This window comes from Enoplosus armatus, chromosome 8 (assembly GCF_043641665.1).
Source record: "Enoplosus armatus isolate fEnoArm2 chromosome 8, fEnoArm2.hap1, whole genome shotgun sequence".
Classification (NCBI taxonomy): Eukaryota; Metazoa; Chordata; class Actinopteri; order Centrarchiformes; family Enoplosidae; genus Enoplosus; species Enoplosus armatus.
In genome coordinates, this window is record NC_092187.1 from 13,111,416 (window position 1) to 13,127,374 (window position 15,959).

General features: G+C 43.9%; 1 protein-coding gene across 1 annotated transcript in view; it reads right to left on the bottom strand.

Annotated features, from left to right (window-relative positions):
• lrp1ab (low density lipoprotein receptor-related protein 1Ab) overlaps positions 1-15,959 on the bottom strand; it is an 81,392-nt gene that overhangs the window by 5,207 nt on the left and 60,226 nt on the right. Inside the window, exons 42-80 of the mRNA XM_070910272.1 lie at positions 14,839-15,028; positions 14,453-14,657; positions 14,177-14,369; positions 13,759-13,884; positions 13,518-13,646; positions 13,002-13,121; positions 12,422-12,535; positions 12,130-12,279; positions 11,919-12,041; positions 11,618-11,734; positions 11,368-11,496; positions 11,116-11,244; positions 10,864-11,004; positions 10,526-10,713; positions 9,331-9,514; positions 9,151-9,236; positions 8,925-9,044; positions 8,564-8,751; positions 8,232-8,437; positions 6,166-6,354; positions 5,450-5,598; positions 5,105-5,198; positions 4,840-4,956; positions 4,600-4,719; positions 4,371-4,493; positions 4,126-4,251; positions 3,916-4,032; positions 3,145-3,251; positions 2,878-3,010; positions 2,637-2,759; positions 2,393-2,515; positions 2,155-2,292; positions 1,880-2,017; positions 1,623-1,742; positions 1,229-1,497; positions 946-1,124; positions 717-823; positions 433-552; positions 164-340 (exon numbers count right to left, since the gene is read on the bottom strand). Of these exons, the coding sequence (XP_070766373.1) occupies positions 164-340; positions 433-552; positions 717-823; positions 946-1,124; positions 1,229-1,497; positions 1,623-1,742; positions 1,880-2,017; positions 2,155-2,292; positions 2,393-2,515; positions 2,637-2,759; positions 2,878-3,010; positions 3,145-3,251; positions 3,916-4,032; positions 4,126-4,251; positions 4,371-4,493; positions 4,600-4,719; positions 4,840-4,956; positions 5,105-5,198; positions 5,450-5,598; positions 6,166-6,354; positions 8,232-8,437; positions 8,564-8,751; positions 8,925-9,044; positions 9,151-9,236; positions 9,331-9,514; positions 10,526-10,713; positions 10,864-11,004; positions 11,116-11,244; positions 11,368-11,496; positions 11,618-11,734; positions 11,919-12,041; positions 12,130-12,279; positions 12,422-12,535; positions 13,002-13,121; positions 13,518-13,646; positions 13,759-13,884; positions 14,177-14,369; positions 14,453-14,657; positions 14,839-15,028 (5,607 nt within the window). The remainder of the gene's footprint in view (positions 1-163; positions 341-432; positions 553-716; positions 824-945; positions 1,125-1,228; positions 1,498-1,622; positions 1,743-1,879; positions 2,018-2,154; positions 2,293-2,392; positions 2,516-2,636; positions 2,760-2,877; positions 3,011-3,144; positions 3,252-3,915; positions 4,033-4,125; positions 4,252-4,370; positions 4,494-4,599; positions 4,720-4,839; positions 4,957-5,104; positions 5,199-5,449; positions 5,599-6,165; positions 6,355-8,231; positions 8,438-8,563; positions 8,752-8,924; positions 9,045-9,150; positions 9,237-9,330; positions 9,515-10,525; positions 10,714-10,863; positions 11,005-11,115; positions 11,245-11,367; positions 11,497-11,617; positions 11,735-11,918; positions 12,042-12,129; positions 12,280-12,421; positions 12,536-13,001; positions 13,122-13,517; positions 13,647-13,758; positions 13,885-14,176; positions 14,370-14,452; positions 14,658-14,838; positions 15,029-15,959) is intronic.

The following is a 15,959-nucleotide window of genomic DNA, read 5'->3' on the forward strand; positions in this document are numbered from 1 at the left end:
ATTGAATGAAATGTACAAAAATGCTGCAAAAACCACCTTACTTTTACTCGGTTGATGCAGAAAAAGTACATGCATCTTATGGCTTTCAGGATGAAATGTAGCATTATACTATATGTGTAGAAAAGCATTAGACTACTCAAGAAACAGTATGTTTGACACTCACTCTCTGGCTGCTTGTAGCGGTGGTAGAGGACTATGTCAGTAGCATGGTTGATGCCTGTGGTGAGATTCTCCATGGAGCCTTTGCCAAACTTGTTGACCCGGAAGACAACGTTATTGATATAGGTGACCCCATATATGTAGTCCTCAAATATATCTATGCTGAATGGATGGAGCAGGTCTGAAAATGAAAAAAGAGAAATGGGTTAAAAAGATTTCTGATTTCTTTCATGTTCGACACAAGTTTTGTTTCGAGTGTAGAAGGAACACAACTGTTTCTGATGCCGGAGACAGCAATGACAGGATCAGAGCCATCCAGGCGAACACTGCCAATCACTGAGAGTTTAGCGTCTGCCCAGTAAAGACGCTCATTGAAGTAGTCCACAGCCAAACCTGTAGAGACAGAATGGAATAAAGACATGACAACCTGAGCAGAATAAAAGGCTTTGTAACTGGGAATGTGGAGCAGGGAGTTGCTGAGACAGAACGTGCATGCTTTCCTTTCCTGGGACAAATCAGGGTTAAGATGAATCACACAATGCTCATGCAGTACTGACCTGTGGGCCACTGGATGTTCTCATGAACTAGAGTTTGTCTCAGTGTGCCGTCCATGGCAGCTGTCTCAATTTTAGGGTGGTTCCCCCAGTCCGCCCAATACATGGTGCTGAAGGGAAACGCAGAGTTGGAACACACAATTACAAAACATACGACAGCAGAAAAAGCCATGATAGAAATCATATATTTTATATGACTGTTGCCCTGAAGTCACTGTCAAAGAGCTCTTACCCTCTCTGTGGATCCACTACGATGGCGTATGGCTCATCTATCATGCCAGAGATGAGGGTCTTGCAATGCTGCCCTGACATCTGAGCCACTTCGATTACATCTCGACCAGAGTCGGTCCAGTACAGGTTGCCAGCCACCCAGTCCACCGCTATACCACGAGGCATTTTCAGCTCTTTGATCTGGAAACAAGCAGAGAGGCAATCATAGCATGCCCATGTGATTGTGTGTTTGTTTGTTGTGTGATGGAGAGACTGTGTTTCTGCACGCATTTGACCGGCATTACCTGCAGGTTGGTGATACTGCCCTCACTCTGAGAGTTGGAGGAGGTTGGCGACGTGGATGGTCCGGGAAGTTCATAAGAGGAGATTTGGCCCGTGTGCCAGTTGGTCCAGAAGATGTGGTTGGTCTTGACGTGCAGGTCCATCGCATCAATACGCACGCTGGCGTCGCCCTGGAAGGTCTGTTCATACCGCCAGTTGGGCATGCCGGGTTCCAGGCTGCGGATTCCATTGTCGTCGGCTATGTAGAGAATCTGTCGACTGCTGTTCATGTCTGGAAGGAAAAGAGGAAAAAAAAAGTCACAAGAATGGCCTTTGAAATTAAAATCAACAATCATTACGAGAGTTTTAAAAAGTAGCCTAAAAGGATAAGCAGCATATAAAACAGATGGTCCTCACTGTCAGCCTTGCAGGTGTCATTGATCCTGGTAAAGTACTTGTAGCAACTGCATTTGTAGGAGCCTTTGGTGTTGTTGCAGATGTGGGAACACACTCCAAACTGCAGACACTCATTCTTATCTGGAAAAAAAGGAGAGCCAAAAGGAAAATCGAATGAATTAGAAAAATATTACAGCCCCGCTCCTCGCTTCCAAAGTGTAAACATCCAGCTGAGTTATGATTTGTCGTAGCAGGTGCAGTGTTTTGTGTATGTGCACCTCCACAGGTGTGGTGTCCTGTCTTCTGGAAGCCTGGTTTGCAGGAGCAGAAGGAGTCCGTGCCGTTGGTGACACAGTGGGCCTCGTCTCCATCGCCACACTGAGTCCTGTTGCTCCTGCAGTCATTTAGTTTGGTGTCTAAACATGAAGTCACAAACAAGTCAAACACAAGTCAGTGAATTTCAAATTTAAGTGATTCTGCTGATGCTTAACATTTGTAACTTCAGATCTGTGGTTAACTGAAATATATAGGGATCAGTTTTGACTTGAGGCACCTGTCTTGCAGTTGATCTCATCAGAGCCATAGTCCTCACAGTCGTTAAAGAAGTTACAGCGCAGAGTGGAGCTGATGCATCTGCCATTGGCACACAGGAACTCATCCTTCTCACATATGGGAACAGCTGGAGGGGCTTCTGTAGACATATAACACAGCACACACACAAGGGTCAGCCCTCTGCTTAATCTAAGTTGAGGAAGGAGGGGATTTCACAGCAATTTGATTATAAAACGTACGGCAGTTCAGTTCATCAGAGTTGTCACCGCAGTTATTGACACCATCACACCTCTTTGACATTTGCAGACATACACGGTCGTTTTGGCATCGGAAAACTCTGGTGGGAGGACACTGGAACTTCCCTAAGAGCCGAGCAGAAGAAGGAGACAAGAGGGACAAAGAGGTTAGAGGAAAGAAAATAGGTTCAAGATAAAAAGATGGAGAGACTTTCAGCATGAGTGTGATTTACGCGGCTGCACTCACTGCACTCTTCAGGATTCTCGTCAGAGTTGTCCCCACAGTCGTCCTCCCCGTCACACTTCCATGCGAGGGGTTTACACAAGGTGTTGTTACACTGGAACTCATCCAGAGGGCAGTGACGCTCAGCTAAGAAACAGGAAGACACAGGAAGAGATGTAGTCACACATTTCTGTCTCATTACAATGTCAATGTATTATTTTATAGGCAAAAACTATTATAATAGTAGTAAAACTCGTACACTTACCCGCACTGCCACAATTCTCCTCATCACTGCCGTCCATGCAGTCGGGGTCGGCATCACACCGCCAGCGGATGGGGATACAGTGTCCGTTCTTACACTGGAACTGGTCGTTGTCACACTTCAGATCACAGCCATGCTGAAGAAACATCATTGCCCGCAGGCAACCAAAGGATCAGCTTTAATACTTACAATACTAAACACAAACAATTAACTTTCTTTCCAGATTAATACAAACATTTTAAAGGACACCCAAACATTAAGTTTCTGCACCTCATCAGATCCATCGGCACAGTCGTGGTCTCCATCGCACTTCCACCTCCCGGCAATACAGCGGCCGTTGGTGCAAGCAAACTCACTTTCTGAACATTGTCGAGGCACTGCAGAAGATGAAAGACAAGGTTCATGTCAGTGACAACAACACCCTTAACAGTGAGCTATGGCTGTTTAAGCCTTCAGCACAAAAACACAGGACAAGGGTTGAAACGACCACTGAAGAAGACTGTAAACACTGCAGAGAATGAAAGGAGCTCAATAAGTCTTATTTTAATGTATTTTTTATATAACTAATTTAATTTGAGTGCTTTATATATCTTTCCATGTGTTATATTTGTAATAATAATCAAAATTAACATTAAAGTCTTATGCAGTGGCATCTAGTGGCAAAAGGAAAACAGTACAACAAAATGAATCTATTTAGAGCTCGGCTTGCAGACTCTCACATGTGGGTGGGGATCACTGGACAGGAGCATGAGAGACACAGCAGAGAGTTTCACATATGAAGGTGGAGTAACTTACCTCTGGCTCATGCCAACAGGACAGTATGAAATGAAACAAATATCAGATGAGGTGAGATGCATCAGAAATGACAGTGAATGGGTGTAAGAGCTGAACAAATGACTTAGTTAACAAGTTAAAAGGTGTAAAGTGAGTTTTGTTACCAGGGGACAAGGCACGAGCATGAGTGTAAGAGACACTGGACAAGGCGAGATAACAGATGTTGACAGTATACAGTAATGTCTCCCAGCTGACAGTGACACCTACTACACTTGTCTTCATCCGAGTTGTCCCCACAGTCGTTGTCGTAGTCACACTGCCAGCGGCCCGGCACACAGCGGTTGTTCTTACATCTGAACTGGTACGGCTCACATGTCCTCTCAGCTGCACAAATGACAGAAGATGTTACTGTCAATAACATAAAAACAGAAAGAACTAAATCAGTTTTAAAAAAAAAAAAGGAGAGGATAATCTTACCACACTCCTCTTTCGGTTCATCTGACGCATCGCCACAGTCGTCCTCGCCGTCACACTTCCAGCGAGCAGGGATGCAGCGTCCCGAGTCTTTACATCTGAACTCGTCCACACCACAAGTCATCTGGGCTGGAGAGGGAAACATTGGGGGGGGGGGGGGGGGGGGGGGGTTACGTTTGAGAGCTGATTAGGATGACTCAGAATAAAGAAAATGACAGAAAATGCTAAATTTAAAAAAAAGGCCTTACTGCAGTTGGCGGGTTCATCAGATCCGTCCACACAGTCGTTGTCGCGGTCACACACCCAGACACGAGGTATGCAGCGTTTGGTAATGGCACACTGGAACTGGGTGGGCGCACACGTGACCTCAGCTGTGGGGAGCGAATAACAGGTTTATAGTTACTGTGCGAAATTAAACATGAAAGTGAAAGGACAGAATACCAGAGGTGGCACTGTATCATAAATAAATGTACTTACGACAGTCCTTCTCATCCTCTCCTCCTCCGCAGTTGCTCTGGCCGTTGCAGCGGAAGATGCCCGGAATGCAGCGGCTTGGGTGGGAACATTTGAACTGGCTGGGCAGGCAAACGTGAATATCTGCGGTGCATTTACACAGGAGGACAAACAGAGAAACAAGCAACAGATTTGATGCTGCTAAATGGACAGCGCGGGGATGAAATATATTTATAATTGTATATTAAAAAAAGGGAGACATACGGCAGTTGGCCTCGTCTGAGTTGTCCTGGCAGTCGTCGTCTCCGTCGCAGATATAGGCAGGGTTAGTGCAGATGCCTGTGCCACACTGAAACTGCCCTGGTCTGCATTTAAACTCAGCTGTCGTGAGAAAAAAAAAAGTCAAACTTTGTCAGGATCACACTGAACTTACACAACAATAACACTTTAGCAAAAGTAAATCACATACATGTATGTTACAGGAATGTGACACACTATCATCTCCTAATAATCTCTCTCAAACACTTACGGCAGTCTGCTGGCTCATCCGAGCGGTCACCGCAATCGTCCTCCGTGTCACATTTCCACCAGAAAGGAATGCACTTGTCATTCTTGCACACAAACTACGGCAGGAAGAGGGAAAATTAATCAACGTGATTACAGGGCATAACACCAGAGCACCTCTGCTTCAATGCTGTTGATAAAGCAGGCGCTAGCTACAGTAACACTGGGCAGCCAGCCAGCTGTCAATAGACAATCACCAGGCATAAGCAGTTCATCAAACAAGACACAGCGAGATATGAAAATCCACTTACTCAACTGTAGTCATTCAGTCATATTGTCATTGATGAGGATGTTTACACAGCTTCCTTACCTGGCTGGCAGTACAGTTGGACATGCAGGTACGCTGATCACTGGCCAGGTAGAAGTTGGTGGGACAGGCACACTTGTAGCCTCCTCCAGGAGAGAGGAGGCAGAGGTTACTGCAGCCACCGTTGTTCGTCTGGCACGGGTGGTTGAGCACTGGGAAAGAGACGGAAAGAGATTATGTGTTTGAGAGCGTGTGTGCGTCTTCGCATCCTTATATTTCAATACATAGAAAATAACTCCTACACCTTAACACAGTTATCCAAATCTTCTTTCTTGGACTAGATGTTCAGTGGGTGCACATTATATTGAAACGGAGTCAGGTAAGATCTGTTTGTTATTTTATTTGGGATTTGGAAAAAATATGATATGATCAAAAAATTGTTCATGTATATTCATGTCAATGGGATACCATATGATCTTATTGAATAAAACACACTTTTCCACTGTTTCCCCAATTGCCTCTGTGCTTCAACTTAATACACTACAAAAACAAGTCTCAATTTATTAAGTGAGAACAATGCACTGTTCTCATCTTTTTATACAGAGCCAACATCTAGGCCATTGTGCATAAACTAAAGATTTTTTTCACAACAACAAATATAAACAGTGGGTGTCCAATAATGTCTACTAGCACTGACATACTACATGTTATTTTCTGTCAAATTGCCAAACCTTTACACATCCATTGCTACATGCTTTCTACCAGAGTGTCTCTCTTACCCTGCGGCTGGCGATAGGGATGGTAAATGTGGATGTCCATGGGCCGATGCAGGGTGCTGATCAGGGTGGTCTTGTTGGTGCCCAGACTCTTATGAGCTCTGTTGATGGACTTTGTCTCCCAGTCGGTCCAGTAGATGTACTCCTCAAACAGAGTCATGGCAAAGATGTGGGGGATGTCCTGGCTGAGAACTGCATATTGTTCATGAGAAAACTATTGAATAAGTGGTCAGGTACAGCAAATCTGTCATACTAAAGATTTCAGTGCTGTTCTGTGATTAAAAATTCATTTTCCTGGTTTGTTAATATTTTTTAGCTTAAAAATGCTCTTCAATAGTAACAATACTCTGCTTTCCAAAAGAAAGTAGTCACCTGAATTTAGTAATCAAACTATTGTTATTCTTGCTGATGAGGTGTTGCTGTTTCCCAAAGAGAGACTGTCGGGACAATCTTGCACTGTTAATGTAAAACAGAGGCAGGGTGGAGTGCACAGCTACAGTGGCTCCACTATATCTGTGTGTTATGGAGCGGCTTCTACGCCTCATTAGGCTTTACACTCTAATTGCACTTTTTCGGCTCCCATATGCTTCATTTCATGTGTTTGCTCTCAGTATTTGAGACTGGTGCGTTATGGAAACACACCATTAGTTTCTGTTGTAAGACACAGCAGTCCAAATACATCACACGTGCTTGGATCGACGTGAGGGGACACAAATTCAAGTTCAAAGCACCTTGTCATCAGGTGAATATGGTTTCAGTATGGCTTGTAACAAGTGAGGTGTTTTAAACGACTGAAATGTTGTTATGTGATAGGAGTATTTTTTACAACATCAGGTTGAACTGTTAGTCAGATTAGCATGAAGCTCCCTTTGGTCAATCCTTATCTGAATTCAAACAGACCACATCTTGTTCTACAAACACACACAAGGCCACACTGGTGTTTGTATGGTGAGTGTGTGTGTGTGTGTGTATCAAAGGATCGATGAATAACTCCCTGGACACACTACTGGTGGACTAACACCACCAAGCTAATACAAGACTTTCAGATGTTCTATTATGAATTGTAATTTCGTATAAATGGTGATTTTCCCTGCAACATGCTTCCATCTGCACAGTTTTCCTGTTGGATCATTAGGTTGAATGAAACACAACACACATGCTCAAAACTTATCTTGTCTCATAATACAACACTGTCTCACTAGTGATTTTTTTTTAGATTGTATACTATCCCACACACCCACCATTTTACATTATGTACATTCTTCACCCAAGGAATGATGGGAGTAGCTTAGCGAATGTGAGAAATTTCAATACTAACGCCTGTTGCGCTCCAGAATTCCTCTGCACGCATGATTGGCTGACAATATCAACTATTGTGTGTGCTAAACAACGGAGCGATATGCAGACATCATACATGCTAGAGGCCTCACTGATCAGAACAATCTCCCCTATTCAGGGTTTCTGTCCCCTCAGCGGACAACCATCTGACCTGCCTGCTTTATGCTTGGCGGCTCCCAAACAAGTACGTGTATGTATGCATGACTATTTGACAAGAGGAAACTCAGTCAGACCATTAGCTTGTCACCCTAAAAGCAAAACCTAATCTGCTGAATATTCAGTTTCTGCACTTCCCTTTTTTCACTACCAGTGTGGTTCTATCATAAATTGTTTCTCCTGTCAAGTGGACAAGATAAAAACACTTAAAGCTTCCCAGTTCGCCACCAGTTTTAGACTAAATCAATAAATGCATCATAAATTATGCCGTGAGTGTCTCTTCTGTCTATTTCAAGTTAAAATTGCAACTGTGTGGGATTTGACAGCTTCCTGCCTCTATAACGCTACTTAATTAGCTATGTTTGATCATCAATCTAACTTTAAGACACAAAAACAATGAGAAAACACTTAAACACATATACATATCTACAGACCAATGTTTAGACCAATACATGCACACACAGTCCCACACTATCAAAAATCAGTTGGAAAAGTGTGACTCATCAGATGCGTTGCTTCATCAGTGTGTAAAAGAAAAAGGCATCTGTGTATCTGAGTGTGTACTGGTCTGTCACCTGTGTGTCTGTTCGTGCCATCCAGGCTGGCAAACTCAATGTAGTCCTCTCTGGCATCGGCCCAGTATATACGGTCATTGATGAAATCCAGGGTTAGTCCGTTGGGCCACGTGATCTTATCCTCTACAATGACAGACCTGTTTGTGCTATCCATCCCGATTCTCCCAATGTGAGGGTTGTCGCCCCAGTCAGACCAATACAGGTACCTAACCGGCAGGGAGTACAGAAAGTGTCACAGTTACAGTATAGTGAATCTTAAAGAAATAGCTCAGCGGTTACCATAACCAGATGAGAGTTTTAATAGCATGTGAAACCTAATATAAGCTTCTCACCCATAGCGTACATCCACAGCCACAGCACGAGGTTCCCTCAGGCCGCTGCTGACCAACACAGTCCGGTAGGCCCCATTGAGTTTTGACACCTCAATGGTGTCCCGGCCTTTGTCACACCAATACAAGTTCCCACCGACCCAATCCACTGCCAAGCCATCTGGGTTACTCAGGGAGGTCCGGTGCAAAACCTGTCAGGTCAGTCAGTTGTTAGAATATGATAAAGTTACCCGCCAGAGACTCACATGACTTAGTAAATAAGTAAATACTATGGTTAATGGCTGTTCCAATATCCAGTGTTTTTCAGTATTGATGCCGCTCAAAGTTACAATAACATAAAAGGGCGTTTGATTTCCTCCTTGACCTCGATGTTGCTGCCGTTCATATGCATGCGTCGGATCATGCTGCCCTGAGTGGTCACATCTGTCCAGTAAATCATCTGCTCTGCATAGTGGAAGTCCAGTGCCACTGCATTATTCAGACCCTGAAACAGAGGTAGGTACAGTATTAACATGTGTATGGTGCGCTAACAATAAGAACTTCACCTTGCTATGTTTCAGTAGGTCAAACTAAGAACCAGTGTGTCTCACCTGTTTTATAAGAGTGTAGTTGGAACCATCCAGGTTGAGTTTTCTCAGATAGTACCGGTTAGCAAAGATCAAGAAAGGCTCCTCTTCTACACGCAAATGCCAGACAGAAAACAAATGCATCAGGATGGAATTGGCTTTGAGTAACTAGCAAAATGCAGAAGACACACAAGCGTGCCTTACCCGATGTGGACTTGCAGATGGTGGGGTCATTGGGGCTGAGCTCAAAGCCATCCACGCAGAGACAGTGGAAGCTGCCGTGTGTGTTGATGCAGCGCTGAGAACAGGGGTAGGTGGTTGTGCACTCGTCTATATCCACACACGTCTTCCCATCCCGTTTAAGTTGGAAACCAGGATGACACCTGCACTGAAGGGGCCAAGAGCAACAGGAGGGGTGTCAAAATCTCACAGCCTACGGCTTCTGGCGCTTCTCACCTTTTAGTCTGGACCAGTTACAGGGGCCTGCCACACCCCGTCACAAAACCTCAACCTGATACCACTAACCATTTTTCCTTTCACCAAAAGCCAAATTTTTGCCCAATCCCTATGTGAAGTGGTGCTCAACACTGAAATGAAATCCAGTCGCTGCTGTCAAATAAGCTGCATAAATAGCTACGAATCTAATTTTGTAAAATTGTCTCACAACAGAGAGCACGGGTAAAATATAAGCTGACATCCAACGTGTTTGTAAAATAAGTGGCATGAACGTCATCTTGCCACAAGGCATGTTAGAAACACTTATTCATTACTAGTCGAAATCAGCTTTAACTGTCACTTCTCATAAGCACATCTGTGTTTTGAAAGAACTCCACGTCACAGTCTCACACTTCCAAACTCTACTCCTTCACCATTATGTGGGAATCTGCAGTTTACTAAGCTGGTTAATGCAAAACGGAAGTCACACATCCGGGCCAATCTGTCATGGTGAAGTTAAGTACAATGAAATCTTCTGTGTCTTCAACACCCTCACCAGCATAAAGAGAATCCTTTTGGTGTACAAATTGTTTCCTTATCATTTTCAAATGAAGCTCTGACCACAGCCTCCACACCACAGACATGAGAGTTCACACAGAGTTCAAGCTGTTCTAGGACCGGCCTCCTACTTTCAAGAAAGAGAGCCAAACATGTTTTTGTCTTACATAACCGCATGCCTGAAGTGAGTGGTTCCCGACTTTTTTACTTCAGGTCTTCCCTAACTCACCACTAATGCCATACGCCCCAATTTGTCTGTAAGGGTTAACTGTGTGACTATTAGACGTATAATTTCTTGGCCAATTAAAGTCAGTGAGTTCAATGAAGTAATTTGATTTGCTTTAATTGCTCTTGAAAAAATTAGGGGGGCAAAAAAATAATTAAAACAACCAATTAGACGGCTTACCTTGAAGCCAATCTTGAGGTCATCACAGAGCTGCGAGCAGCCACTCAGCTTGCTGTTGAGACACTCGTTGATGAAGCAGTTGAGTTCATCGGAGCCGTCGCCACAGTCATCATTGCGGTCGCACAGCAGAGTCTCATTCAAACACTTCCCATTACGGCACATGAAGGCTGACTCATTACACGTCCTCTCTGAAATCATAGACAAATGGCATGTTACATTAGCGTCACTTTGAAACAGGATGCAGCAATGCCCAGTTTCTCATATGATTCATACTTCACTGTTTTTTAATCTCTGTATAACTTTTATTTCTCTACCAACATAATGATTATAATCCCTACCTGAGTCAGTGCAGAGAGGGTTCTTGGGAGCCTCATCAGAGCGATCCTGACAGTCAAACTCTCCATCACACTCCCATATCTTCTGGTTGAGGCAGCGGCCGTTGGCACAGCGGAACTCATCTGGACCACATGTTGGGTATTCTACACCAGAATAAGAGTATGTTTATTATTAACTTCAACCTTGGTGGCACAACAAAAATGATCACAAATCACACTTTGTGGTCAGAATTTTCTTCACAATCAAACACTCACCACATTCTGGGGATTCATCTGAGCCATCGGAGCAGTCAATGTCGTGATCGCACACAAAGTGCTTGGGGATACACTGTCTGTTCTGGCACATGAACTCATTCTCAACATCACAAGTGTTGTTGGTGTACACTGGAAGAAGTGGAAAAGAACACACTGTGGTTTATGGACATGGAACTGTGTTGGAGTGTTCAAATCACAACACAAAGAAGACAAATTTTCCATGGGGCTATTTTTGTAACTCCTCCCACTCACTGCAGCCAGCCTTGACACTCTCATCAGCTCCATCAGGACAGTCCTTGTCTCCATCACACTTCCAGCGTTGAGGCACACACATGTGGGAGCCGGGACACTGGAAAGCCTCAGGACTGCAGGTCTTAGATTCTGGGACAACATTACGGGAAAGTTACATGATGATGCAACGTCAGGAAATCCTACGCATACAGTCAAATGCCTCCGCTGGGCGTGGGAGAAAGTACTTTTACATTGGCAATATGTCACTTACTGCATTTCTGGTCCTCATCAGAACCATCACCACAGTCATCAGAGCCGTCACACACCCAGTGGGAGGAAATACAGCGGTGGTTCCCACATTCAAACTGGGTGGATGTACAAAATTTGTCTGCAAAGGATGGCAAAGAGAGCTCAGCAATTTTGGAGAAATTATTTAATTTACCCTAACCGTAAAGTCATGTTTTCCCATGTGCAGTGGGAAGCCTCAAGAAAAACAGTCTGGTTTTTCTGGTATGCTTTGTGTTTTCAAGAAAAAATAAGGGTATTAGAGGACAACTTTGTAGCAGACTGACCACAGTGTGTCTCATCGGCTCCGTTCTCACAGTCATTCTCCTTATCACAGGTCCAGCTCATAGGAATGCAGCGACCACTGGGACAAGCAAAGAAGTTGACTGGACATTTAAGCTTCCTTTTATCTGCAAGACAACAGAAAAACATAATGTAGAATCTTTGTTTCCCCTCTAACATGCTTTTAGTTTTTCTTACATGGTCAAAGCACCAAACCTGGGCAGTTTCTCTCATCTGAAAAGTCTCCGCAGTCGTTGTTGCCGTCACAAACCCATGAGGACAGATAACACAGAGTAGTTTTCTCACAGCTCTGGAAGGACGCTCCTTTCACTCCAAGGCGGAAGAAACGGGAGCAGTCGGTAGGTTCTGAGAATAATGGAAACCAAGTTTAAAGAAATCCTAACAAATCCATTATGAAATTTTTCCATGTGAATGTTCATAAAGCATAGTGGAGAGCAAGAAAGCCTTTCCCTTAAATCATTTTTTGTTAAATCATTATGGTACTTACGGCAGTTCATTTCATCACCGGCATCCTCACAGTTGACCACCTGGTCACAGCGGCTGAAGTTGGAGATACAGCTTCCATCTTTGCACTGGAACTCTCCTGCTTTGCATAGGGTCACTGCAGGATGCACAGAAGTTTTCACAAATGGGGAGTAAGTACACCCTCACAAGCAAATACACTCTCCTCGTTAGTCAACTGTATAATTACTTTAATATGTTCTTGTCACAGAGCGTTTCATTAGGTTAACAAAAACACAAGGGAATAAGAAACAAGCTTAACAGAGAAACATCAAAGACCTGCAGCCCAGACCTCAAAGCCCACACCGTCTTTTAAATGTGTGCTTAAGTTCTTCTAGGGCAGAACTAATCTAGTTAAGGTGTCATTAAAATGTGCAGATCATGCAATTTGATCAGGTAAGTAAAAACACTGCAGTGTTGTGTGGAAAGGACAGTTAAAATGGCCACAAAATCTGATGCCAGGCAAACGTGGTTGACATGGTTTCCTCTTTGTGCCTCCGACAAAAGCTTAACTAATGATTTCTTAATCAGTCTATAGAGCTATAAAATGTTCATAAATAACTTACTGTTGCAGGGCAGTTCATCCGAGTGGTCACCGCAGTCATCCGTGCCATCACACCAGAATTGGTGGCCGATACAGCGGCCATTCATGCAGCGTCTGTAGCCTTTCTTACAAATTCGATTGGCTGTGGAGGAAGAGCAGTTGATTAGAGTTAGCTGGAGTGTAGAGTCCTGTTTTGCATATTTTAAATATGGCTGAATCTCCCAATTCACTATTTTATAAATGAAACTGATAAGCTGTACTACATACATACATACATACAGTATCAAACATACTACGTTTCCCTCTACACCTCCGCTTAGCTCAAAATTGACATTTCTTTCATTTTCTCTGTGGCTATTCTATAGTCACATGTTAGCCCTCTCTCTCCTCGTGATTTAATAATAAGTTATTGTATTTGTGCACTCATCCTAAATAGCTTTCAATATGACCATCAGCTAATTATCTGCAAATGATAAAATATAAATGATGACCTGTGACAGCCCATTGTTCACCATCTAATAGCCCTATAAAAACTCACCGCAATAGGACTGCTTCTCATCAGACTTGTCCTTGCAGTGGGCCATGCCATCGCAGGTCAGGCTGTAGTTGATACAGTCGCCGTTTCCACACTCAAAGTCATCCACACTTCCGCATGACATATTCAATGCTGGTGAGGCAGAAACATTTTAATTCAGCGACATTCAACCTTTTAATCAAGAGGAGGCTTTGTAAAAATGTTATCCTAAAATGATTGAAGAGTTTCTCTTTCTCTCTCTTACAGGAGCAGGTGTTGTCTTCCAGAAGTTGTCTGTCTCCACGGCAACTACAGTTGACCCGTCCATCGGATGTGGGCAGACACAGGTCTTGGCAACCCCCATTATTTGATCGGCAAGGGGAAAACTCACCTGAGGAATGTATAACACAGGAGGGTTAGTTAGGGTAGTAACGTTATGTGTTATTTCCTTGTGGAGACTTTTTCCTCTGCATGTCACTCTTTTTTGTAATACTGAGGAGTTAACCTCACTATCCACTTGCCAAAACATCCTGGATACTGTCGCTCCATTTAAAATTTCAGTCTTACCGACAGACCGTCATGGCCATCCCTAGAGCCACAGCGCTAGTGCAGCTAAAAAACTCAACAGCCTATTTGGAACATGGCAAAGCAAGTCTTCAGCGACTTCAGTGAATAATACTTACAGCTGTTGGTGTCATTAGCCACAGCAACGATGCCCATTGGCTGCTGAGGGATGTCAGCACGCAGCACTTTCATGTCTCCCCCTGTGTATTTGTCAGCTCTCAGCACGGCTCTCCTCACCCAGTCAGTCCAGAAGATGTAGTCTCCATACACAGCCAGGCCAAACGGATGGACAGGCTCATTCTTCAATAAGACCTGAAGCAGAAAAAATTAGGCATCATTTCACAGAATTCACAGCATTCTTCATGGCCAAAAGAAAAATTAAAGGGCTGTCTTACATAACGGTTGCTTCCGTCATATTCGCAGCGTTCAATCTTGTCCAGTGTGGCGTCAGAGAAGTAGAGTTTCTCAGCACGGTGGTCTATGGCCAGGCCGTTGGGAGTTTTAATGTCGCTGCCGATGATCACGAGCACATTGGCTCCATTCAGAGAGGCCCTCATGATGCTGGGAGCCAGCTCGTTCCAGTTGGTCCAAAACATGATACTGTAGCGGGAACAAACACAGGAGAAGCATAATGATGTGCTGTGGGAGTTCCCAAAATGTCTTGGTCCAAACTTTATGGTTGATTGAACTAAAATAAATCTGCTTTTGAAAAGAAAGAAATAGTATTGGAACTGGGCCCTGATTCAGTGCAGAACACCAAGTTTTGATAATAATGACTCACTCCTGACACTCGTCCAACACAAAGGCTCTGGGGTGGTCTTCTCCAGACATAGTGACCACAGTGTTGCGGTTATAGGCCACAGAGCGGCTCTGGTCCACGGTGTGGCGAGTGATGGTGGAGGTTGTGTAACTGGTCCAGTAGAGAGTATCCCAACCATGGTGGTATGCCAGGCCCTCAACTGACCCTACATCTGTGGAAGAAAGAAAGATGAAATTGGCCCGCGGTAAATATTTTGGACCCATGATGATAGTTTTTCTGACTATAGTTCTTTTGTTGTCGTCCAGCTGAAGCTGTAGGAAGCAAAAAGCTTAAGAACAAACTCTTTATTTCACTATAAAAAATATCACCTCTCAGAGGTAGTAGGAGCTTTAATGAGGACCTTCACTGAGAATCCAACATATCATTAATCACTGTCATAGTTTAACAAGTTGCCCCCACGGTTAACTCTGTGAGACTTTATTAAAGAGGCAGTGGTAAAGGCTTTTAAGGTTATCCCTGTCTTCCCACATCAGTTCACGAATGATGAAACACTGTGAGGAAGAAAGGACAAGGTTAAAAAGAAAAGTGAAAAAGAAAGAAGAAACGTGGTAACACACAGAGCAGAGTATGTGCCACGCCTGCTGTTCCTGGAGTGAGTTTAAAGAGCCTGTATCATCCTGTCATTTCATGGCTGGCTGCCTGCACATACAAACACAGTTCCCTGTGGACAATCTCATTCATGGTGACTTCTTGTTCAGGGAAGAAAACTGCCACTGGAACAGCTTGAGTCACTTTGTGGACATAAGCCAGGGCGAAGAAGTCAGCCATGAACGGCAAAGACAAAGCAGCTGCTCTCGATATCCATCGTCCCTTTTGTCCTGCGACCCTCACCCCACTCATAGTACATACAGTAGTAGTAATCTGTGGTACTTACATGACACACAACAACATCATGGAAAAGAAAACTGCACTGCAGCCTTACGGGCTCCAAGGTGTACATCAATCTGTTCTTGGTCACACTAGCAACCACATTTATGACCACTTGCACCCAACAATAAAAACCTGAACACTCAACAGGAAACTGTTTGCTCTTGGCTGAAAGTCAATAATTGCCCTTTAATAGATGTTTCAGATGAGTGACG